Source organism: Microtus oregoni, unplaced genomic scaffold, assembly GCF_018167655.1.
Source record: "Microtus oregoni isolate MIOR12 unplaced genomic scaffold, Mior012 000050F_000, whole genome shotgun sequence".
In the NCBI taxonomy this organism is placed as follows: Eukaryota; Metazoa; Chordata; class Mammalia; order Rodentia; family Cricetidae; genus Microtus; species Microtus oregoni.
In genome coordinates this window covers 2,958,375-2,985,178 of record NW_024543224.1, presented here as the reverse complement: position 1 = coordinate 2,985,178, position 26,804 = coordinate 2,958,375, and the positions used below count along the sequence as shown (strand labels likewise).

General features: G+C 35.4%; 1 protein-coding gene across 4 annotated transcripts in view; it reads right to left on the bottom strand.

Annotated features, from left to right (window-relative positions):
- The window catches only part of Diaph2 (diaphanous related formin 2), a 745,764-nt gene that overhangs the window by 382,851 nt on the left and 336,109 nt on the right, over positions 1–26,804 (bottom strand). For all 4 annotated transcript variants that reach the window (XM_041636640.1, XM_041636641.1, XM_041636642.1 and 1 more), the window contains one exon: positions 5,566–5,667. In XM_041636640.1, coding sequence (XP_041492574.1) covers positions 5,566–5,667 — 102 coding nt within the window. The remainder of the gene's footprint in view (positions 1–5,565; positions 5,668–26,804) is intronic.

Below are 26,804 nucleotides of genomic sequence, written 5' to 3'. Positions count from 1 at the left end.
TGGAACTTGCTCTGTAGACCAGGCTAGCCTCGAATTTACAGACATCCACTTACCTCTCCTTACCAAGTGCTGGGATTAAAGGCACGTGCCATCATGCCTGGCTTGATCAAACTACTTTTGACAGCTAGGCAAATTTTTGGGTATAGAAGTGGATCCGTTTCACCTGGACCAAAGGTTGAAGAATTCAAGACTCTTTCTTATTCCATGCTAATGAAGTCTGTTGCAATCCCACCCTCCTTTTGGAGTGAAGTATACAAGCATGTGAAAATAAAGGTGGTACATTCAGTGAATGTCCCTTTTGATGCTGTTCTGTGTTTTTTGTCTCTTATATCTCTTATATCTCTGTTCAATTTGCTTAATTCTCATGCTCCTACCCTAGAACGAATGGGTTTCATCAAAGCTGATTTTCAACAGGAAACAGGGGTGATAGCACATGCAGTGATTCTGAAAAGAGAATGAATTCAAGCACATAAAAAATGAAGTTCAATATGGCTGATGTACAAGAAGCAAGAGTTCAGTTCACATACAAGTTTAATGCCTAAAACTAAGAAAGATTGGCAGGTGCTAGGCCAAAATGTGCCTGATAGGTTAAGATCAGTCTAAAATATATTGCAGTGGGCAAATATTTGCTGTGTAAACACAAGATCTAAGTTCAGTCCCATGGAAAGTCACAGAGACACATATCTGTAAAGGCAGCACCGAGGAGAGCAGAGAAGGACAAATCCTGGTGTCAGACTGGCCAACCAGCCTATCTAAAGCCATGAACTCGAAGTCCATAGCGACCCTGTCTCAAAAACAAAGGCAGAAAATGACATAAAAAATAACCTAATGTTGAATCCAGTTTCCACACATGCAGACATAGAAAAGAACATAGAAAATAAGGAAGGAATACAAATACTGTGCCATTAGTGTTGTAAGAGGCTGCTTGTTTGATCCGTGCTGTTCAGCCCCGAAATAACCACACAGAAACTGCATTAATAAAATCACTGCTTGGTTTATTAGCTCTAGATTCTTATTGGCTAACGTTTACATCTTAATTTAACCCATTTCTATTAATCTGTATATTGCTACATGGCTCTGGCTTACTGGCAAGGTTGGGGCTCGTTTAGACGTTCTCTGCAGCAGCTACATAGCATCTCCCGACTCTGCCTTTTTTCTCCCATCATTCAGCCTTTTTGTCTCTGCCTAGCCCTACTCTACCTTTTCACAGGCCAAGGCAGATTCTCTATTCATTAACCAGAGGTATTCACAGCATACAAAGGGGAATCCCACATCACACTAGTGTTTTAGGAAGTAACTAATAAGCAATACAAATACAATCTACATAGAGGCATTAAAATGAGACTGATTATGAGAAGAGCTAAAGTTTAAGTAGGAAGCAGTTAAAAGTGTATGGTAACAATTACAGCAAATAATTATGCTTCTCCAGACTATGGCAATGGCAGTACAGATGGAGTGTAGATCTGAAGCATATTTGAATTTTGAATAGGAAATAATTACTTTTATTGATCAACTTCAATGCACAATTTAAGGCAAACTTCTAATTGTTAGTGATTGAAGAGTGAATGATAAGTAAGGCCATAGAGCAAGTGGCAACTTCTGAAGAAACTGATGAGAGGTAACAGAAAGAGAGTAATTAACAGAATCCTCAGGTCAGTGATACATTATAATTTAACCATCTATCCATCCATTTTAGGCCATAGTAGACTGACAAATTGAAGCAGAAAGAGAAACACCACAATTATAGTAAGCAAGAAATAATGCTGTCTGGAATTAGATGGGATAGTAATGCCCAAAGCAGAGATAGCGCCTAGAATAGAGCGTCAATCTCATCATATTCTCCTCCGACTTTCTTCAGTAAATCACAGTGCCTAAAAGCACTGACTGTGAATTCTAACTGAATTCTACTATTTACTATCCAACCCTGGAACAGTTACTGGAGTTTGGTTTGCCTCACTTCTACAGCAGTAGTACGGAGATAATAACAGTATCAAACTTTACCTTACAAATCATAAGAGAGCATGAATACTTTGACTGGTTTGACCTTGTGCAAACGTTACCTAAGTAACCACAGTGCTATGAGTTGATAAGGCACTGGTAAATTGCCCACACCTCTCAGGCTAACTCCACAGCCGTGTGAATATAGACTGAACAAATTGAACTCAGGCATTATTGATAACAAAAGGGAAGCCATGAAGTTGGGAAGGAGATGAGGGTTAGCACTTGGAGGAATTTGATGGAGGCAACAGTGGACAGAAGTGACTAAAATATATTATATATATGTATGAAGTTTTCCAAGGAACAAATTGAAAATATTACTTAAAATATGGCCCATGTAAAAGTGTTAGCATAAAATATTTTAGTAAGCTTTTGCTATCAGTAACATTGTAATAGTACTATTAATAATAAAAATAGGCCATCTCCTTTCCTGACACTTCAAAAAGAATGCATAAATAAAGAGGGGGAGGGAGAGCAGAGCTCTATTCTGCAATACATGCCTGGCATGTGGGAGATCCTGGGCTCAGGCCTCAGAGCAACAAAACAGCAAATAGAACAATGTTGAGTAACTACAGTCTTGGTTACTAAAGAGATGCAGACAGGAGACTAGCTTAAAACCATAAGTTAGAAACTAGCCTGGGTGATAGAAAAACAAAGCAACTTTAAAGGCAGAAGAGACTCTGGAGGTCCTGAAGTTTGTCATGCCATTGGCAAGAAAGAGTTTGTGGTAGTTTGAAAAGAAGGGATATATGACCCACATTGGAGCACCGGACAGAAATCTCAAGGTCCAAATCAGGAGCAGAAGGAGAGAGAGCACAAGCAAGGAACTCAGGGCCATGAGGGGTGCACCCACACACTGAGACAATGGGGATGTTCTATCGGGAACTCACCAAGGCCAGCTGGCCTGGGTCTGAAAAAGCCTGGGATAAAACCGGACTTGCTGAACATAGCAGACAATGAGAACTACTGAGAACTCAAGAACAATGGCAATGGGTTTTGATCCTACTGCACATACTGGCTTTGTGGGAGCCTAGGCAGTTTGGATGCTCACCTTACTAGACATGGATGGAGGTGGGTGGTCCTTGGACTTCCCACAAGGCAGGGAACCCTGATTGCTCTTTGGGCTGACGAGGGAGGGGGACTTGATTGGGGGAGGGGGAGGGAAGTGGGAGGCGGTGGCGGGGAAGAGACAGAAATCTTTAATAAATAAATAAAAATAAAAATGAATAGCCTTTCTTTTCTGACTCAAAAAAAAAAAGAAGGGATATACAGACAGAAGAAGAAATGGTAAGGAATGAAAGACATAAGGAGAATGGAGAGCTAGAATCTTACTTTGTGAAGTCAGGGAAGCACTGAAGGGTTTTGATACTGAAGTCATAAATATAAATTTTAATATGAATATAGTAAATAACATTGGCACTGGGTGAAGAAAGCTGAGGACAGGAGCGTTCCCAAGATGGGGTTCTCTCATTAGTGAGAAGGATTGTACTTTCCAAACGTCTATTTCTATTAGGCTGCTGATATAAATTTAAGGGTTAAATAGTAAGATAGTATATTCTCACAAGATTAATTTAATTTGATAAAATTTTAGTTCATATTTTACTTTTCTATATTTATAAAATGTCTGGCTCACATTTTTGTCTAAAAGATTGCTTATAACTCAACAAACATTCACTGCCAATTTCACACTAGAGACTGTACTTAACTTTAAAAGACTAAGGTTATTGTTAATTATTATTATTATTAAGAGTATTATTACATAATGTACAATATATATAATCTTTAAAAAGTGTGTGTCTAAACTTTTTTAATAAGTCTCAGTTGATAATCTTAGGCAGTTTACATAGTATAAACTACTTAGTAATGTCCTGGATTCTTTCTGACCCCATCCCAGCAGAGGTAGAGCAAAATAGAGTGAGAGTAAACATGGAAACATGGAGAATTCATGTACATACAGCCTTAAATATTTATGTTTATGTGTATAAACAAGAACTCTCTTCCATTTTCTATTTTTGCCTTTAGTTCAGAAGTTATATTGCTTTTTATGCTCCCCCGCCCCTGCAAATTTCATTTCCTCAGTGAGGTACCAAGGATATTCCTCTTGAAGGACTTGCTTGGAAAACTAATACATCTTCCTAGATAAACTGCACTGAGGAAAAAAAATGGTTTCTGAGAAACTGCGTTGTGTACCTACTGTAAAGCTCATAACCATCATGATGCAGCTGAAATCTCAGATGGTGGATAGCCCTGCTTCAATTATAAGATGGATCTGAGCTGCTTAGGTTTCAAGTGTGAATTTGGGGCTACAGATTTTATTATTTAGCACTCTGCTAAAATGCCACTAGTTAATAAATAATACAGAGCCAATTCAGTTGACGAATAGATCTGATGTAAAAATAAGAGAAATATGTTCCCCAGGTCCATTATATGTTCTATCTAATCTCAAATTTGCTTGTCTAGTTTCCTTTTCAAGGATTTGACAAATCTTTCTTTATCAATGTAGGCAACAGCATGCCCTAAAATCAAAGAATTTTAAATATGGACTAATGTTTATTATATATACTAAAAAGAGCATACTCCTATCTAATAGAGTTTCAGATTAAAAAGATTTTAAAACTGAAGCAAGAAATCTGATGAACTCTAGCATGTAAGAATTTGAAGCATTATGGAACATTTTCGATGAAACAGGTCAAATGATAATTTAAAAAGTATCAATTGGATTTATAAATGGAAAAAAAATCAGGAAGTCCGAGTAAACTAGACATTCATATAGCAAATAAACACAGTCCTGAACACTGAGTTTAAAAAAAAAAAAACCAGCTTTTAGGGGTTGGGGTTTTAGCTGTGTGGTAGAGCACTTGCCTAAGAAGCATAAAGCTGTGGGTTCAGTCTCCAGTTCTGGAAAAAAAGTAGGATTTATTCAAAGAAAGTAATTTAAATATCCTTTATACTTTCTTTCTGGCTAATTACTTGAAGAGCAGGCTTCTGGTATTTTAAGATATATGACAATAGTCTTCATACTTAATCATTTAGTGTCATTTAAAATGATGGGGATGAAGAAAAATGATTAAACTACATGAGGTACTTTTGTAAGTTATATGTCCTGATGGAAATAACACAGTGCAAGCTCTCAATCAATTATTGACACTCTAGAATATTTTAAAATACTTGTGATTTTTCTGATACAATATATACAGTAAAAATAGTTACTAGGTTTTTTTTTTAATTTCCCTAGATATTATTTTATTTCAGCCTAAGTTTTCAAGGGGGTTATTCTAACATTCAGATCTGAAGGGGAAAATTATTCAATGTATTACATACTATTTTGCATGTATTAATATCATAAAATATCATTACTTTTGAAGAGACTATCTCATGATGCTTTGATGTTTTTTGTGAACTTAACATGTAACATATTTACTTTTCAATACCACAATGCTATAGGTAAAGATTTTTTCTAAGTCAATATTATATTTAATTATGTAGCTATAAAGTAAAAGAAATCAACTAATATGTTTCTTCTGTTTGTTAGAAGTATATTCTTAAGCCTTTGTGATCAATACATACCACAACACCAAACTGCTCAGGCTCACAGAGATCATCATATTCATTCTTAAGCTCTGCTAGTTCTCGGAGTACATTCTGCTCAGGAAGATGTTTAACAAGATTCTAAAAAAAAAAAAAAGAAAAAAAAGCATAAAAAGTTAGTGGTTAGTGATTCATCAGTAAGTTTTTAAACATGCATAGACAACTCAATCAAGCATATTTTAAAAAAAAAAACTTTTAATGAAGAACAACACCTGGTTTTGCAGGGTAAAGCCAGGTAGGAAATCCGAACAGAGATATATTGAGAGAGTTGTCAGGGAGACACCATGTATCTGCTGAAGGAGACAGATGCTGGATCCTTACCAGTAAGCCATACTCTTGTGCCGATACATAGATTAATAGAAATGGGTTAATTCAAAATGTAAGAGCTAGCTAGAAATAAGCCTGAATCATTGGCTGAACAGTATTGTAATTAATATAGCTTCTGTGTGATTATTCAGGTCTGAGTAGTTAGGAAAGGAATGAGCTGTCTCCGGTTAAACAGAGAACAAAAAATTTATCTTTTGCTGTATTGTACACAACACAGGTTCCATACCTGTGTTAATACAACTATATATGTTGACATTAAATGTTTGTGTTTTCAGAAAAAAAGGGACCAGCTACCAATAAAGACAAATAGCCCAGGTGATCCAGCATCTCAGAATGCCTCTGTTGTCATTTCCCATAAATTCTGCATCAAGACCAACTTCGAAGCTGCTAGCTAAAATGGTCTGGCATCATAGACTGTCCAGCCAAAACTTCAGATGAGCTCTACATTTTCTCATCACACAGAGAGAGTAGACAAAAAATAATTCAACTAGCTCTCCCAGGACTGAGGAGGCCCAAAGAGGCCACAGAACAGAGTTTGGGACTTGGTTTTTAGTTAGAGATTATTGTGTTTCTAACTCAAACAAAGGTCCCACCTAGTTGTAAACCAGAGTTCTGCTCTCTCAAGGTTCTTGTTAACAGGTGTAGCTGCCACACCTTGTGCTCAAGAAATAGGGAAGTAGTTGGTTCCTACCTAAAACAAAAGTCTAAGGATCCAACTAAGTTCCAGTTTCCTTTATGGAAGTAATTTTTAATTCCACCCAGGGAGTGGTTTGCCAACAGTGCTTAGGTCAAGGGCTTAAGTGAGGACTGTCCTGGTGACTTTCAATTTGTATGTTAATGTATTCCTTTTGTTCTACTCCTACCTTTTGAAATCAGGGGTATATTAAGCTGTTGGAAACTAAACCTGAATGAATTTTCAGTACTCACTGAAATTCCCTCCCGATACTATCCAATGTTTCTGCGTTTTATTGTTTCTGTTCACATCTTTGTATTCCTTACTGTATTTCTAAATTCACACCCCCATTCTGGAAAAAAGGTAATTTTGTCGAGGCTGGCCCCCAACACAAGACTTGGTCATTGTCCCAATTTTCTCAGAATTAACTGTAGATGTTGAAACCCCCAGACAACAGGAAGCAGTATAGAGAACATGACACCCATAGTTCAAAGAAGTAGGATAAATCGTTTACAGCCATTCAACTGACTATGTATGTTAAGCATCACTTAGGAGGGCTAATTACAAGTTGTTGTTGGTCATGGTTAGGAAGAAGGCCTAGCAAAGAAGATTAGACAAGGATCTCATTCTCAAAAGAATTGTGTAGGTATGTTTCTATTTGAGATGAATAAAGTTCTGAAAGTCAATGTGATGACTGGAGTAATGGAAATGTGTTTATCATTAGATGATTATATACTAACAAGTCATTAGTTTGGCAAAATTATAAGTTTTCTTATTTACTTTCTCTTTTTTAATGTCATTTACGTTTTCATGATTAAAAAAAAAAACATGTAGAGGCTTGGTATGGTAGCTTAATACTGGTAATCGCAGGACCAGTGAGGCTGAGTCAAGAGTATAGAGTATTGTGAGTAACCCATGTCACAAAGAAATACATCACCTCACTTTCACTGAAAAACAAAACAAAACTAGAAAAAAAATCAAGGAAGTCAGTGTAACACAGAAACCGAGGAAATCACATTTACAATATTGTAACAGAAGAGAGATTTTATTTACCATATTTATCTTTTTTCTCTTCCCCTTCATTTCTGCATCTCTATTAAAACTCTTGACACACAACAATGGTATCCACTGTATTAAGGCTCAAGTTTTTTTTTTGTTTTTTTGGTTTTTTTTTTTTGGATTTTCAAGACAGGGTTTATCTGTAGCTTTTGGTTCCTGTCCTGGAACTAGCTCTTGTAGACCAGGATGGCCTCGAACTCACAGAGATCCACTTGCCTCTGCCTCCCGAGTGCTGGGATTAAAGGCGTGCGCCACCACTGCCCGGCAAGGCTCAAGTTTTTAAATAAGAGTGATCTTTTATTTAAAAGAAACACAGATATAACCATATATGTATATGTCGAGTTGAAATCAAATACAGCTAATTCCATTAATGAATATAATCATCTCTTATAAAAGGAAAGATAAGTAATCACTAAAGTATTATTTCTATTATATTATAGCACAAGGAAGAAAAAAATTTGAGCTTATGCATCCCAGGTAGAACTCTACAACTATAAACACACACACACACAAAACACACACACACACACACACACACACACAAAACACACACACACACACACAGCTCTTCAAGATTTGAAAATATTTTTAAATTTAAGTTTAAATTATGTGTAGATGTGTCTATCTGTTGGTTTGATTGCATGAGTACAGTATACAAGGAGGCCAGAGGCCAAATCCCAATCACCTGGAATTATGGGCAAATGTGACTTATAGTGTGGATATTGGAAAATGAACTCCAGTGTTGTGCAAGAGCAGTACACAGTCTTAAACACTCCGATGAGACATCTGACCAGCCACATATGTATGCTCTTATTAGAATATCTTGAAGGTAGGAAAATTAAAATTAGTAATTTTTTTAAAGATTCATTTATTTATTATGTATTCAACATTCTGCCTCTATGTATGCCCACATGCCAGAGGAGGGCACCAGATCTCAGTACAGATGGTTGTGAGCCACCATGTGGCTTTAAAATGTGTCTATTGGTGTTTTTCTTTGTTTTGTTTTCTGTTGTTTTCTTCCTCCCAAGATAGGCTTTCTCCAGGTAGCTCTAGGTGTCCTGGAACTCACTATATAGGCCAGGCTGCCCTTGAATTCACAATCATATCCCTCCCCCTGTCCCCTCCCAAGAGCTGCAACTAAATGCGCATGCTACCACCATCACGTTATTGGTGTTTTGTTTTGTTTAAGTATATCGATAAGAAAAACAAAGGTCCACTTTGGTAACATGAATACTTTTTACCACATTGCAACTAAATTAAATAGATTAAAAGCATTATTAGAATTATGAGATAATTTATTTCAATATATTTTAAACTCTCAATTTCAATTATACATTTTAACTGTGAAAATAATGATGAAAAAAATCAAGCCTAAAATAGAATTTCTGAAAGTTAAAACTGATGCTATTTTAGTTCCCTTTTAGCTATACTTTCTTAACTCATCTTCAGAAAGCAGGCACCTCCGAGATGATAGAAATTTCTTTCTCTGAAAAAGTATGTAAAATACCTAAAGCATTCCATGGGTTTGGGAAATAATCTGACTTAGGGTATCATTTGATAAGTATAACATTAATATAACTAGTAATGTTTTGGACGTTCTACCTGTGACTAATGATCAAAACAAGACACCAGAATAGGTGACGCACACAGATTGTTATGACTTCCATGAATCAACTACTAGGATGATCTATATCACAAGCAATCATCACAGGCAATGTTTAAAGACAATTTCACAAATATAAACCATGTTGTGGCCATGAACTAAGATTTTATGTTCACTGAATTCTAACCAGAAGAGGAAGAACAATCAGCAGTGCCAGCATGAAAACACTGTGCTAACCCTGAGAATCAACCTAACATCTATTTGTATGGAGGACTAGACACCCTCTTGAGATTAAAGTCTCACAAAGGAAGGAACAGCAGACAGAACCCCAAAAACCTCTCACAAGTAAAGCCTTAAGAAGATTCAGAGTGCAGCACATTAGTCTCTTGAATGTATCCCCAAGTAGAGCCTACGTATTCCCAACACGCTGATATCCATGAGATCAGTAGGAAGGAGAGATGGGTAAGGAACAAGCACATTAAAAAAAAAAAAAAGGGCAGTGGGGCAGTGGTGCCTTTAATCACAACACTCTGGTGACAGACGCAGGTGGGTCTGTGTGAGTTCAAGGCAAGCTTGGTCTACAGAGCTAGTTATAGGACTGCTAGTGCTACACAAAGAAACAGTGTCTCACAAAAACAAACAAGACAAAACGAAACAAAAAAATCCCAACGGTCCTAAATGTAAGTTCAGTGGTAGAGTGCGTGTGTGTGCTAGTATGTCATATATCCTAGACTTTATTCTGAGCCTTACCTACATGTCACACCCCCAAGAAAAGGAGGAAAGAAAAAGCCATGTATTCATGATTTTCTATAAAACATACATTCTTGGCTCTTAGAAAGTTTCTGTATACCAAGATATGAGCTCTTCTTCTCTCTATGCAATTACTCCTACAGGAGTTTTACCCAGGAAATGGGGAAACTCACTCTCAGATGCTAGATGGAAATGGCAAAATTCATTTGGATAATATGCCCAATGTTTGAGGAGGTACCTAGGAATGTTCAATATAGAAGAAGTTTCTGAAAAGGAGTTCTATGATAGTGGCCAGGAGCAATCATCAATTAACTAGAGATCAGATCTCCAAGAGATCAGATCAGACTGCTATTGCAAAATTCATATTATCGAGGGACTCTTCACTTGACAAAAATTAAAATATTTCTTGAATTTAGTGTTTCATTCACATCACAACTACTTCTGGTTTGTAAATAAATTGCAAAGATAGGTTAATAGTACACATACCCACTACATGTGCTACATGGCGGAAAGATAGTCATAGTAGTATAAACTGGAAGCAAAAGAACAACAACAAGCCTCAAATGCAATAGATTCTGACAAATTACTGGGTGATAGGTAAATGACCTATGAGTTTTAAGGCATGATTCACTCTATTTCTCTCTTTCCTGCTGCTGCTTAATAGCATGTTTTTTCTCCCTCAACTATTTCAAAATTTGTGTTTGAAAGATCAATTCTGAGTATGAAAATATCATTCCAGCAAATGTCAGTGAGTTGAAGTTTACTAAGAAAACAACAAAATAGACAGAAGTAAGTATGCCACCAAACGAGGAGATTTTCCCCTCATCTTTTATGCATCACAAATTCACTTTCTGATAACTGTCAGTGTTATTTAAAGAAATTCTCCTAACAGACCACAGGCTTCTAACTACTTTTTACATTTATGCAATTACTTTTTAATGCTTCCAAAACTTTATTTCTTTTAAATGTTAATTGCACATGTAAAGGTTACTTAAGTAAAGGTATTGAACCATACTGTCCTTTCTTTCTTGACAAAACATAACCTTTCTTTTTTTGTCTTATATCTCATTAAGTCATTTTAGTAATAGAGAACTGAGTTAAGTTCACTCTGATTAAGTCTATCATTTTGCACATAACTAGAATAGGGCTGATATGAAAGGATACTGAAATGGTTTTAAATTCTATTGGCAAATACACACATTTATTAAAGAAGACAATGATTTTTTTCTTAAACACTTGTTTAACTCTCTTCAATTTTAACACAATTTTCTCTACTTAGTTGAATAGAAAATTTAATCCCTTAATTATTATATGTTATTAGGGCATGTTTTTCAAAACTTAATCATATAGCTTAAATAGTTGTGTATACATGTGTTTAAATATGCTGGATAGTTTTATGTCAACTTGACACAATCTAAAATCATCTGGAAAGAAGGAACCTCAATTAAGATAAATGGAGCCCATATGATATAACTAGGAAATATTGGCACACCATTTCAGGAAACAATCTCCTACAATTCAGCAATTCTGAAGATACACATAGTTCACAAACTGTCTGTTCTGAAACCCCAGTATACTAATAGAATATAGTGTGTAAAAACTAATTGTTGGAAGGCCTAAACACAGACAAAAGGGCCCTACCAAAAAGTTTGAGTCAGTAAGTTTTAGTTAATAGTAGAAATTATGTACTTACAACATGTGTGAGGTGATACAAGATGAAATCATCAGATCTAGAGAAGTTTTTCAAGATTTAGACAAACACCACATATACAAATATTTAAGGAAATAGTACTATACTATCAGTGTTTATAATAATAATAATAAAAACAGAATAGTAATAAAACTAGCAACTAAAATGAACAACTAAAATGTTCCCTGACAAAAATAAGTACATGTATGTGGTAGAAAAAATACTACATGGGGATAAATGGAAAACCTTCAAAATGGAAAAATATGTTTAATATATTTGTTTTACTTTACCTTTTATGGAACAATTGAAAAGGGGAAAAAAGCTAAGCAGTTACTATATTTGCACATTCATATGTGGCAAAATCATAAAGACAGAATAGGATGATGAGTGTCAGTTCCAGGGTCAAGTTTTCTTCTGGGGAAGAAGGATAATAACATGCTTCAGAAGAACTGGCAATGTGGACATTGTTATATGCTATACCCTGAAACATATACATATCGTATAATATTAAAGAAGTATCCTGAATGATCATTTTGTGAATTTTAATACAAATTTTGGTCTTTAAGGTTTTCTGAAAACTTTGTCATCATTTATATTGTTGCCTTAAAACTTCATGGTAGAATTCAGTTTACTATCATCAAGATCCAAAGTAGTATAGATTACTGTAAATGAGCCGTTCAGCAACATTTTTCTACTGACCACCACTATTTAGATAATATCCTTCACATTTGCAAGGTCTATACTCACTTTTCAGTTTGTTTTCCCTCTAAACAACAATCACAAATGCATATACCAAACTACTTCAAGTCTAATCTTGTGATGGTAGTTGATTCAGAAAATAACTGTCAACTTTTTGTGTACTAAGGAAATATTTTGCACATATTCACATGGAAAAATCAATGACATTTAAAAGAATAAAAAATAATCACATGATTTTGAACAGGTCATATTTGTGGCCATTTAGTTATGTGGAGAATAAAAAGGAGCTAGTCACAAAAAAGTGTTGCAAAAAAAGTCCAATTTTTCTATTGCTTGAAATATTTCCACCTCAAAGCAATATTCAAATTATCTATGAAAACAATGCATAAAAATTATATTTGGCTAGGAGCACTGATTTTCTAACAGATAGAAAAACAATAACAGTCTTTTCTGCAATCTTAAAAATAGGATTGACTTTTCAACCAGCAATATGTGCTCATATTTATAAATATTTATATAGCTAACTTTTTCAACACTCTACCAATAAATGCAAAACAATAATGATAGATGGTGATTTGAAATATATGCCAATGCCAATTCCACGTAAAAAGACTGTTACATATACAACAGAGCATACAAATATATTTTTTAACCATGACTAGTTTTATATTGGTTAAGTAGTTTCTTTGTCATTCCCATGAAAGTCTGTCCTCTTCACAACTGACACAGCACCACTTGTGAGAATGCCTTGGCATAATATCAGAGAAGAGAAATCATGTTTGGACTCTAAGGAAGAGGCCTGGCAAAGTTTCCCCAAATCCTATTTGAAAAAAATACTTAAATCTTCTCCCTAACTGTGACTGCTTCTGTCCAAAGAGGATGAGCAATTCATATTGCATGCATAGTGTTTAATATCATACTATATATTACTTCAAATGCTTTTCATTAGTTTAGCAATCAAATAATTACTGCTTGTCAAACTGTAATTTCTCATCAGCAACAGAGAATCCCTTCATCTAGAGTAGTTATGCTTTTATTTAAACTTTATAACTATCACATTTAATGGCTATACCCATTGATTTTAATTTTGCAAACAAATGTGTATGTCAGACCTAGGCCAATGAAGACCACAAGTAACCACTGAAAAATAGGATTCCAAAATACTAGCCAACTGTGCACATGACAACAAACCTCTCCTATGATACATGGGAACATTCAGAGAAATCAACACCTGTAATGAGTAATAGTAACTTTTTAACTGGACAAGATCTATCATCACTGAAGAAACAAAGCACTATGTATACATATAAATGATGCTTTTTTCTTTTGCTTAACTAGTGTGGGTACACCACCCCTAAATCTGAGCAGTACCATTCTCTGAGCCTGCTTCCTAGACAAAAAGAGAAAGTTAAATGAGCAGATGCATAAATCCCATTCTGATTATTGAATGTGAACACAATGTGACCAGATGCCTCAGGCTTTATTATTGTAATGCCTTCAAATCATTATGGACTTTTCCTCAAAACACTAGCCTGGGTCTTGTATTTTATCTGTTGCTTTCATTGGTTAACTAATAAAGAAAACTGCTTGGCCTGATAGGACAAAAAATTAGGTAGGTGGAGTAAACAGAACAGAATGCTGGGAGAAAGAAGCCGAGTTAGTCAGTCGCCATGATTCTCCCACTCAAAACAGCCGCAGGTTAAGATCTTCCCTGGTAAGCCACCTCTTGGGCTACACAGATTATTAGAAATGGGTTAGATCAATATGTAAGAGCTAGCCAATAAGAGGTTGGAACTAATGGGCCAGGCAGTGCTTAAAAGAATACAGTTTCAGTGTAATTATTTCGGGGCATAAGCTAGCCATGTGGGCGGCCAGGTGGCAGGACGCAGCCCGCCACTCATATTACAACACTAGCCAAAATAAAAGTCTTTCTTCCTTAAGTAGCTTTGGTCTGCTGTTTGTGTGTGTGTTGTATGTGGTAATGAGACAACTAACAAATACACTGCCTATGTGTCTATCAACATAATACTGTTTGATATTTTAATATTCCCATAGATTATTAAATAAACAAATTTTGGTGATTTATCATTTTAGAGATCTCTGAGGAAAAATATTAGATATAGACAGTTAAGTCTAGCATGGAATTCTCATCTCTCTAGCATGATCTAGTAGAAAAGGTCGATCTAACAGGTTCAGGATATCTAATTCTGCCATATAAAATGATATTATCAGAATTACTATAAAAGAAGTGCACAGAACTATTACTCTCGTTGATTCTAAAGAAACTAAAAAGAATAAACAAAACAAATAAGGATATTAAGTAAAGTCCAATTGTCAGCAATCTTAACAAGAATCATTTTTTTAAAAAAAAACATTCTGGATAGTTAATAATGACATAGATGAAACAAGCATATAAAGAATAAACACAACCAGAGGCCTTCTGCAATTATAGCTTCCAGGTTAATGATTTTATGGGATTTCTTAGTGTGTGAATGAGTGGGTCTCTGACTCTTGTACCTTCTACCTTCTCTTGGGCTCTTTTCTTTCTGGTTCTTTTTTGTCCAACTTCAATGTGATAGTTTTTATTATATCTTAATAAAACTGAATGACTAAATGAATGCATGAAAATTTAGCCACCAGATTAAAGGTTAACAACTTAATTGGTTAATTGGTTTAGCCACCAGATTAAAGGTTAACAACTTAATTTGTTAATTGGTTTAGCCACCAGAATAATGGTTAACAACTGTGTATATATCAACCACTGCAAGGCAAACCTAATGCTCAAGAGTAGTTGGTCGAAACCCAGTGCCATTGCCCTTGTCTTCTCATCAGCCCTGGGTTTCAAACCTACTGCATGAACTGGCTTTGTGGGAGCCTAGCCTGTTTGGATGCTCACCTTCCTGGACCTGGATGGAGGGGGGAGGACCTTGGACTTCCCACAGGGCAGGGCACCCTGACTGCTCTTTGGACTGGAGAGGGAGGGGGAGGGGTGGGAGGAGGGGGAGAGGAGTGGGGAGAGGGGGAGAGGAGTGGGAGGAGGGGGAGGGAAATGGGAGGTGGGGAGGAGGCAGAAATTTTTTCAATATAAAAATAAATAAATAAAAAAGAGTAGTTGGTCAAAATACAATGGACTCCACAGTTCTTTGCTTGCTTTTATTTGGTTACTGTTTGGTGAGTTTTGTTTGATGCTGTTGATGTTTGCTTGTTGTTGTTTTTTTTTTTCCTTTTTTGGGTGTTTTTATTTTTGTTTCCTTGGTTTGGGGGCTATTGCTGTTGTATTGGTTTTTTTGTTTGTTTGTTTGTTTGTTTGTTTGTTTGTTTTTGAGAAAGAACTTAAAGTTGTCTTAGTAGGGGGCGAAAATCAGGAAGGACTTTGAGGAGGGAAAAAAACATTACCAAATATATTTAAATTAAAAAAAATACTCTTTAGAAAGTTCAGGCAGTAGGCAAGCCTGTAATACATTCAATTAGTAATTAATACGGGAGAGCCCAGCAAATTGTGGGTTGGGCTATTCCTGGGCTGGTGGTTCTAGGTTCCATAAGAAAGCCATGGGGAGCAAGCTATTAAGTAGTACCCTCCACGGCCTCTGCATCATCTCCTCAGGTTTTCTGCCCAGTCTGCAGTGATGAACAGTGATATGGGACTCTAAAGAAAAGAAACCCTTGAATTCCCAACTCCCTTTTGGTTATATTTCATTAGAGCAACAGAAATTCTAAGATAGTACTCAGGGAAGAGAAATGAACATATTTGCTTTTCCTTTGAAGCAAGTTATTTTCAATTATATTATGTTATATGCACTGTAGAAAACATAAAGTGAATACTAAAATATTTACTCTTATCTTTCTCATGCAACAAAATGGTTATATTTCCTTAGAAGAATCTGTCACTATGAATCCTTCATATATGTTAAAGTAAACAATGGTTGTGTCAATAGCAGAACAATACTTTCAATTTACTAAAATGCTAGTTATTAATACAGAAATAAATTTCAATGTTTCTTTTATTATATTTAGTAATTATAGGTATTTATTCTTTGCTAGCTAACTACATATTTATTATAGAGCACAAAGAATGCTAGGTATCAATTAATTCACATACCATGTGTTGAATAAGATGTTATAAAATATAATTAAAGGTCAACTCTGGTTTCCAATGAGAGACACTGTACAAGTGTTTAGATGAAAAAACTTTAGTAGATACATATTATTCCTTTCCAACAGTAAAAACAAGTCAGTCAGTCACTTACCTACATACCACAGTAGGGAGAAAGATACGTAAAAAATGGTGTTTCAAAAAATTCATAGAACTAAGTTCTGATCCTAGACTGATTGTATGATAGTATGTAACTTCCCTATCATATTCTAAAGCTAAATCCCATAAATTTAACACGTTAACATTATTAAATTCTGGATATAAAGCACACAAATGTGTTACTCTGTGAAAAAGGAAAAAAGTCAACTCATAGTAATATTATTAGATGCATTTACAATGGAATACTTGCTGCCTTTAATTTAAACAATGCTTGACCAAAGCTATTTGCAACTTAGTGAGAAATCATTTTGTCTGAAAGAAAAGTAGATTTCTTAAAGTTGTGGCTTTGATTTTGATAAATACTAATCAAATGTACAAAGCCAACGCTATCAGGTGTGTAATAAACTAAGAAAACAGCAAATAATTGGAAACATGAAATTCTGAAAGTTTACTACTTTTCTACCAAATGCAAAAGCAAACCTTTTTTTTTTTTTTTTTTTTTTTTTTTTTTGGTAACAGGGTTTCTCTGTGCCATAGCCCTAGTTGTCCTAGAACTAGCTCTTGTAGACCAGTCTGTCCTCACAGAGGTCCGCCTACCTATGCCCCTGAGTGCTGGGATTATAGACGTGCATCACCAGCTGTAAAAAGAAATCTTAAAACAATGGTCTGTAACTAAAGGCAAATTCTGATACCTTATATTCATTAGAAAAATCTAAACTCACATGTGGCAGTGAGTACTACTAGTATCTCGAAGACAGAATCTTATATCCACTGTTCAATTCATCACAGTCCAAGGTAAGGAATATGCCTTATGTGTGTTCACTAACAAAACACTTTTAAATAGATGTTGAGCAATTCCTTAAGTGTCATTTGACCGGACAAGATTCCTCTTTTGAAGATTTTGTTTAAATCTGTACTCCATTATTAAATTGGGTTATTTGGTATCTTGTTGTCTAGTTTCTTGAATTCTTTGTATACTTTGGAGAATAGCCCTCTGTTAGATGTGGAGTTAGTGAAGATTTTTCACATTCTGTAGGCTGCCGTTTTCTTTTGACTATATCCTTTGCCTTACGGAAGCTTCTCAGTTTCAGAAGGATGCATTTATTAATTGTTGCTCTAAGTATCTGTGCTACTGGGGTTATAAGATTAATTTTGTTACGGATATATATATGTCAACCAAAGAGTTCTTCTGAATTTTCCTTCTTGACAGCACATCTATAATATTTAAAAAGATGAATTAACATATGGTTATGTTAAATGTTAAATATATCATATACTATGCTATGGTATGATGTAGTATGTTAATACTATTTTGGGATAAAATCTAATTCAAGAATCAAATATCCTTAATAGGTGTGATGGGTAGGTAAATTCTACTCTGCACTGAAGATACAACTATATAACCTTGAAAAAAAGTCTGTGCTATGTGAAGACTTAGTCTTGAGTTATAGAAAATTTCTGACTGCATCCCTAGGACATAACAAAAAGTGCTTCTCGAAATGGAATAAATTACAAAGTGTTATGATTTAGTAAATACTTGGCTAACCATCTTTATATTTCAACCACTTACAAACTTTAAAAATGAATCAAAAGCTAGTGGGAAAAGCTCATTTGTCTATCACTTTTGATTTTTCCCATGGAGAATGTTAGTAACTGTGCTATCTGCTCCTTTGGTTTCTTAAATTAAAGGATTATTGTTTTGGGGAGAGAAATAGTCCCAGAGTTTCAGATTAATGTAGAACAGTAGTATAGTTTTGCTTTTCATTTCTTAGTTGCAGGGTCCTAGAAGTTCATGTTAAAAGAAGCATACACTTTCAAAGCTGTAGAACTGCAACAGAACTTCTGCTCTATTCTAATCACCCCCTCAGTCAAATAGGATCCATAGACCAATTGTATAAAGCTACTAAAATTTTCTGAAGCTTTTGCTGTAGCTAGAAGTGTGCAAAAAAAAGGAAAAAGAAATCTATGAGATAATATTTTGCACAACTTCGAACAAAATCCAGTTTTCATTCAAATTGTAAATAACTCAATTTTTCCAAATTAAAAATAGTTTTTTTTCTAATTGATATGACAAAAGATTGTTTAGAGCTACCTTTTCTTTCCTTGAAAATAAGAATACAACCAGTAGTAGTAATAAATGAAAAACTGGTTATTTTTTACAAATCAACCAAAAAATGACAATGAGCAGACAAAATATTGTTTGGATTAGATTCAGCTTCACAATTGACTGAAATTAGTACATAATGCTCAAAAACAAAACTACTGTCAAAACAGACAAGAGAATACATTTTTTAAATTCCATCTGATAAAAAGTTAGAAGCATAAGATGAAAAAAAAAACAATAGCAGCTCATGGATAAAAATATTTGCAGACTGTAAAAACATCATGAAATACTTATTTCTCTCTGATGAGAAATAAGAAAGAAATATCAAGATTGTTCTCCTCATTGCTAATATTTCAATTTTCCTAAAGAATTATGAAAATAAACTTTGAAAATACAAGTTGTTAGCAAGGAGAAAAAAGTGTTATAAAATTCTACAATACTAATGCTTTTATAGCCTTAATTGATATACCTATAGTCTTCTAAAGCTATCAACTCTTGTAAAGTGCAGAAACACATGCAGACTCACAAGCCTGCATATAATACAGACGGTCGATAGCCACGTAAATAGATCAATGATTACAAAGATGGATTGAAGAGACAAAAACGAGTTCGACTATTACACATGCATGAACTTCCTGACTATAAGAATAATTATACACTACAACTGGTTAATTGAGGGAAGCTGAAGAATCTTTTTTCTTGGAGAATCAATAGATACTCATTTATCTTTGATGACTTAGGTGTAGCACTGCCTGGAATTCGGGGGATAGATTGAATGACCTTTGCTTCTATCTAATCATTTTGTCAGTATTCAAGAATGAGTTATATGGATCATGTAATCTGTTTTGAGATGTAAAAATCACATTTGAGAAAACATAATCTTGTGGGAAGCTGTAGGTTTTTTCTTGGTCTTGCATGCACTACACTATTCGATATTCAACTGTGCTTCTGAACCATAATGCAGGCAGAAATACAGGGAACTTAAAAGTAAGGTACAAGCAGAAATATTCTTGTGCATGAATTTTTCGATATGAAGGAGGTAGTATAGAGCTGCATTTTATCTGAGGTATTACTGGTACCTACTTTAGCCTTCTACTACATAAAGAATGGACGAAGGAAAAGTCAAAGAAAAAGAAGTAAATGATGAAACAGCAGCAAATAAAACCCCAGAAGGTTCCATCCTCTGCAGAAATGCACTAGGTTCTCAAATGAAGGGTGGCAGGGGGCAGATACTATAAATAAACATAACATATGCTTAAAAAGTATAGGGATCCAGTGTAGAGCTTAGCATATTTTAAGAAAGACCTATAAAATAAGGACTACTAGATGTAACTGCAGTGGTGCATACTAAAAGAAGCTCTACACAATAGAGTGACTGTAGGTGACATTAATGTACTGTTAAGAGTGACAAGGAGAAATTTAGAAAGTTTTTATTATAATCCATGATGAATGCTTAAAGAGTTTAGTCTGATATTAACTTCATATATATTACCCCTACATATGTATATAAGGCAAAAAATACATGGTACTCTATTAGTCTAAACTATTATATGTTTATATGCATCAGTTAAAAATAAATCCAAATGGTGTTTTCCCCCTAATCTCGGTCACTTCATCACTCCTTACAGCTCGATGGTATCTGTATTGTAATCTATCCTGATTTGATGTGCATATCTCTTTTATTCTGATTTCTTATCACCACCCATTGCCTCACCATAGGTGTGCTGTGGGACAATGGTCTGTACCCTGTCAATTGTATTTTAATAAAATGCTGATTGGCTAGTAGCCAGGCAGGAAGTATAGGTGATAGGCAGGGCAACAAGGCAGGAAGTGAAGGTGGGGCAATGAGAACAGGACAATTCTGGGAAGAGGAAAGCTCAGTCTGCAGTCGTCACTCAGCTGCAGAGGAAGCAAGATGAGACTACCTTGCTGAAAAAGGGACCAAGAAGCCATGTGGCTAACACAGGCAAGAATTATGGGCTGATATAAATGATAAGACTTAATAAGAAGCCTGAGCTAATAGACCAATCAAATTAATGTAGGCCTCTGTGTGTATATTTGGGACTAAATGGATGTGGGACCTGGTGGGACAGAAACCTCAGTCAACATATGCGGTATACAAAAATGAATTCCTGATTGTCTATTTGTCATCACCTTTCTTTAACTAGAAACATCAAGAATTTCAATAGTTATTATACTTTAAGTATCAGTGCTTTGCAAATGACCCATTGATATTGTTTTCTTTACTGATCTCAATTGATGTTAAGAAAAATATTTTAGTGTACGACTACCTGTAATACTTTCTATTATGTACTGGATTTTTTGCTTCCTAGTTTATTTATTTTTTAATCCCCAAGTGGTACAACCATTTTGTAGCCAAAACTTTTCAACGAATATATATTTTAAAACAAAGTTATCTACCTGCCACCCAACTGATATCTTTATAGTTCAGGGTTTTGTTTATTTTGTAGTTTAAAAACTACTTTGCATTTGCCTATTTAGTCTATTAACAGAAAACCACTTGGTATATACTATAGCTGCATTAATTTTCCTAAATATAAAACTTGTTGTTGCCCAAATTCAATAGTTTATCAGGAGACAAGAATTTTAATGTACACACTATCTAGGAATAAGTCAAAATTAGGGAGGTAAGGAACAGTGAGGCCAGTAGCATATACATGACATTAAAATTATTGCACTTAGAAACCTAAAAGTCCAAATAAAGTGTATCTGAGAAATACAGAGATACATATACAAAATGGTAGTAGGGGGTGGGCAGACAACCAGTCTCTCATTTCTAAAATAGGACCCCAAGCAATGTACTAATCATCTTCCATATGCTTGCTCATCACTATCCTCTCTTAATTCAGAAATTTATATGAATAAAAGATATTATCTTTTATATTTGTCAAGTATCTGCCCACTATTCACTCTCAATAATACCTTATTAAGTCCTATTAATATTTCAAAGTCTAGTTCAAGGTAAATATGTTCTAGGAAACTACCTTAACCACAGCAACTCTGGGAGCATAGCTATCAGGTTCTGGCCTTCTTGGCTGTCCCATGGACTTTTTTTTTAAATTTTGGGGTCAGTTCTCAAAATAAAATCAAATATATTCCATTATAAATGAAACCAACTGTATTGAAAGAGTTGGTAACATATTTACCAAAGCAAATACTATATAATAATAGATGTGTTTCTTGATTAAAACTTTAAAAAGCAAGATCTAGTTCCCTTAGCCAAGAGGACAACTATATGTTTTTCCTAAATTGCCAGGGAGAAAATGGGATCTTGGGGGTGGGGTGGGATGGGGGTAAGGGGAGATGGGGAGAGAAAAGGTAGAAGGGAAGGAGGGGGGAGCTGGGAAAAAAGGAGAATTGGGATAAAGGAAAGGTGGATAGGGGAGCACGGAACCACAATTCTTAGTTAAGGGAGCCACTTTAGGGTGGGCAAGAGACTTGACCCTAGAGGGGCTCCCAAGTGCCCAAGATGAGGTTCCCAGTTAGTTCCTTGGGCAGCTGAGGATTGGGAACCTGAAATGACCCTATCCTAGAGCAATACTGACGAATATCTTGCATAACATCATAGAACCTTCATCTGGTGATGGATAGAGATAGAAACAGAGACCCACACTGGAGCACTGGACTGAGCTCCCAAGGTCCCAATGAGGAGCAGAAGGAGGGAGAACATGAGCAAAGAAGTTGGGACCACGAGGCGTGCACCCACCCACTGAGACAGTGGAGCTGATCTACGGGGAGCTCACCAAGGCCAGCTGGACTGTGACCGAAAAAGCATGGGATAAAACCGGACTCTCTGAACATGGCGAACAATGAGGGCTGATGAGACACCAAGGACAATGGCACGGGGTTTTGATCCTACTTAATGTGCTGGCTTTGTGGGAGCCTAGCCAGTTTGGATGTTCACCTTCCTAGATATGGATGGAGGGGGGAGGACCTAGGACTTACCACAGGGCAGGGAACCCAGACTGCTCTGTGGACTGGAGAGGGAGGGGGAGAGGAGTGGGGGGAGGGGGAGAAGGGTGGGAGGAGGAGGAGAAGGGTGGGAGGAGGGGGAGGGAAATGGGAGGCTGGGAGGAGGTGGAAGCTTGTTTTTTGTTTTGTTTTTTTTTTCTTCTTTTCTCAATAAAAAAAAAAAAACTGAAAAAAAAGCAAGATCTAGTGGCAATCCTAATAAGTAATTTGTAAGTAGTAAGGAGTATAAACAATGTTTCTTGATTTCTGTCATGAATGGAACATGAAAAGGAAATATTTATTACTTCTATTACTGTCAGTAATAAATATTATTATTACTATTTTGGTCTGTTGTTTACATTTTTAATTAAATGAAACACAAAATATGAATAAGAACTACAATAAAAGAGAGATAAATTATTTTACACTTCCATGTTCAAAACCTGCTGAATCCTTTCCAATTGCACTGAACTAACATCTCCTTGAAAACTTTTCGGCACCGTATGCTACCTTCTACTCTCACATATGCCTGGCAAGTAGAAGCACAATTTCTCTATCAATATATTTTTCCAGCATTTAAGAAGGAGAAGATGAGAGGTTGGGAAGGTCAAGTTGGGTGAAGTACAGAGAGGAAGAGCAAGGAAAGTGATACCCTGATGGAGTGAGCCATTATGGGATTAGTGACAAAACAGGCACTGGGGAAATTCCCAGGAATCACCAAGGATGATCCCAGTTAAGACACTAAACAATAGTAGAGAGGGTACTTTAACTGCCTTCCTTCTGTAATCACATTGATGACTACCTTAATTGTCATCATAGAACCTTTATCCAGCAACTGTCGAAGTAGACGTAGACATCCATAGCTAAGCACTGGGCCAAACTCCTAGCATTCAGTCATAGAGAGGGAGGAGCAATAATATGAGCAGTGGAGTCAAGACCATGATACTAACCCACAGAAACAGCAGACCTGAGCAAAAGGGAGCTCACTGACTCCAGACTGACAGCTGGGGAACATGCATAAGACCAAACTAGGTCCTCTGAATGTGGGTGACAATTGTGTGGCTTGGGCAGTTTGCGGGGCTACTAGCAGTGGAACCAGTATTTACCATAGTGCATGAACTCCAGCCCATTCCCAATGGAGAGTTACTCAGTCTAGATGCAGAGGTTTTGACTCAGGTGATATGACAGACTTTGCTGACTCATCATGGGAGGACTAACCCTCTCTGAAGAGTGGAAGGTGGTGGGGTGTGGAGAAGCTAGGGAGAGTTGAAGGATAGGAGGGAGAAGGAAATGGGATTGGTTTATAAAATAGCATTGTTCTAAAAATAATAAAAAAAATTATTCTCAAGCACTATTCATCGCAAGTAAAGCATACTTTATTTTTTCTCTAAAAAATAAAATAATTAAATTGCTAATTTCATTTTTGTCAGCTCTGTATCTTTGTCTGCACACATTATTTTAATGACATATATTCTATTAAAGACTAGTTGTGTGTCCGTGTGTGTGTCCGTGTGTTTTTTTCTTTTTTTCTTATCTTAAAAGATCAAGTTAAATTATACTAAAGTAGGTTTTCAATACTGGAATAGTGATGCTACGAACCACCTAAATCTATTACATGTTACAAAAAGAGACTAATTATATATTATAAATGCACCCCAACAATCTGAAAATATAGAACATCTTGAAGTGATTCTATATGTTATAGCAAGCATTGTAAAACATTTCAGTTTCTAGTACACAGTGATTTCAATATCTACTTTAAATCTTGATATATGGAAATATAAGGGACATATGGAAATATGAAGGATTAGTATTTTATTTGTAACTTTAACATTTGAACTTTATCATGTTGACTAAATAAAACTAGTTTTTTTTAAGTAGGCAGTTTATCCTATCTAGTAACTACAGTCTTCTAGCTGTCTAGTGAGGAAGAGTTTATTGATTCATTCTAAGAGATGTAACATTAGTGTTAATCCAAGTTCTTCAGAAATGATGTGTCCTTCTTTTTTTTTTTTTTTTTTTTTGCTCTTGTTGCTATGAGGAAAAAAAACATGTTCATGTACAACAAACTGTGATTATGCATGGATGGAGTTTAGCACTGTAATTAAATAGAACTTACAACAAAGTTAATCTGATGATACATATTTAATGTGCATTATCAATGTGTTACATGGTAATTAGACATAAAAGGTAAACATCTTATATGAATGGCAAATTGATGCTACTTTTGCATCATTGAAGCAAACATATCTAGTTTGGGAGTGAGAAAGAGGTCACAGTGAAGCTAGTCTTTTCTGCATGAGGAAAGTAACCTTATGCAAGCAACAAGAGTGTAGAATTTCACATGAGGAGCATCCTTCCTTAACAGAATATTTTCAGACATTTGACACATCTTAAATATAGACTAATTTTTATTATGTAAAAATGAGAGAATCAATTTGGATTGACTATGATAGGCGATGAAAAAAGTTTCTCTAGTGTACAATGAGCAATCTGGCTTTTCAACAGTCTTATCAAATAGAAGCCATGAAAACACAGAAGATTGAGGCTAGAGAGATGAGTCAGTGGATAAAAGAGTATACTGTTCTCAGAAAGCATCTGCGTTTGGCTTCCAGAACAAACTTAGGGTAGTTTGTAACTGTCTGTATCCACAACTCTTGGGAGTATCTGATGCCTTATGGTAAGGCAAGGCAGGTAAACTTGCGATATCTCAATAATGAAAGCTTTTTCATCATTCATATGTAAAGAAAAAAACTGTAATGGGATATGATCATAGTTTGAGAGTCAATCAATATAGCAATACTTTTGTGAATGACAACTTTAAATCTTTTCCTCTGCATACCTTGGCAAATGAAAAAATATTGCAAATATGTAAAAGCCTCAAGTCATTAAATTTGTCAGTATAACTGTTATTTTTTTATTTTTAAAATCAGGTTTTAAGTACTTTTGAGAATAAAAGAAAGAAAAAAATTCTCACTTATGCATATCCTCATATGAAACTAGGCTTCAAACTATGCATATAGAAATATGGAAGGTCTTTGCTTCTATTATTTTATAGTATGTATAATGCAACTTTGCTTTTTAAAAAATTGTTTGACTTTGGTCTAGTTAAGAGGAATGAACTGCTTACAGTTTGATATAGTAGCAACTTAATAATGTTTAATAAACTTCCTAGTTTAACTGGTCTACATTAAAGTCAATAGCTGCATTTCAAATTGTTACACAGATCTTACTTTTCCTTTTGGGAAAGTGAGGGACAATGAACCGAATTAAAATAGTGCTTGGCAACTTGGTGCTTCCAGAATTTGACTTTGTCCAGGCTCTCCTTTTGTGCTTTAGACCTCTATACATGCTGCTAAACCTTTAACTCTTTCTTTTCGAACATCTATATGACTGGTAATGTTTTTTTCCTTCTGTGTTTCACCTATTTTGTACCTTCCTATTTTTACAATATATTTCTTAAATCATAATTACTAAATGTGTGTGTGCGTGCGTGTGTGTTTGTGCCAGAATGAATGTAAAGAGCTACCCATTTCAACTCAAGGAACAATGGCCATGTTTGTTGCCCACAGGAGCTTAAAAATAATAAAACAAACCTTGTTAATTTTTTTTTCTAAAAGAGGATTTTCATAAACGTGCCATATTGAACATAAATGTGTATCACGATAGCAAAAAGTCAGTATAAACCCATCAAGCTTTAATCCTATTGTAAATGAGCATGTTCAGATTTAAAATATACATGACGTAAACTGGGATGCAGACATAAACCATCCATATAAATATGAATTGCTTGTGTCATTAATACATGTTTTCTATTACTTACAGAGTGTATGGGGGAAATAAATTGTTATAGTTACATAAAATAAATTAATTGGTATCTGCTTCCTTTTTAAAACAGGGCCTCACACATGTGTACTAAGCAGGCCTTGAACTCCTACTCTTCCGGTTGCTTCCTAAGTGCAGAGATTACAGGCATGAGCAACCATGGGTTTACATAGTACTGGGAATGGAGCTCAAAACAACATTAGGGTAGACAAGCACCCTACCACTGAACTATATTTGCAGCCCCTTTTGACATTGTTTTGAAGC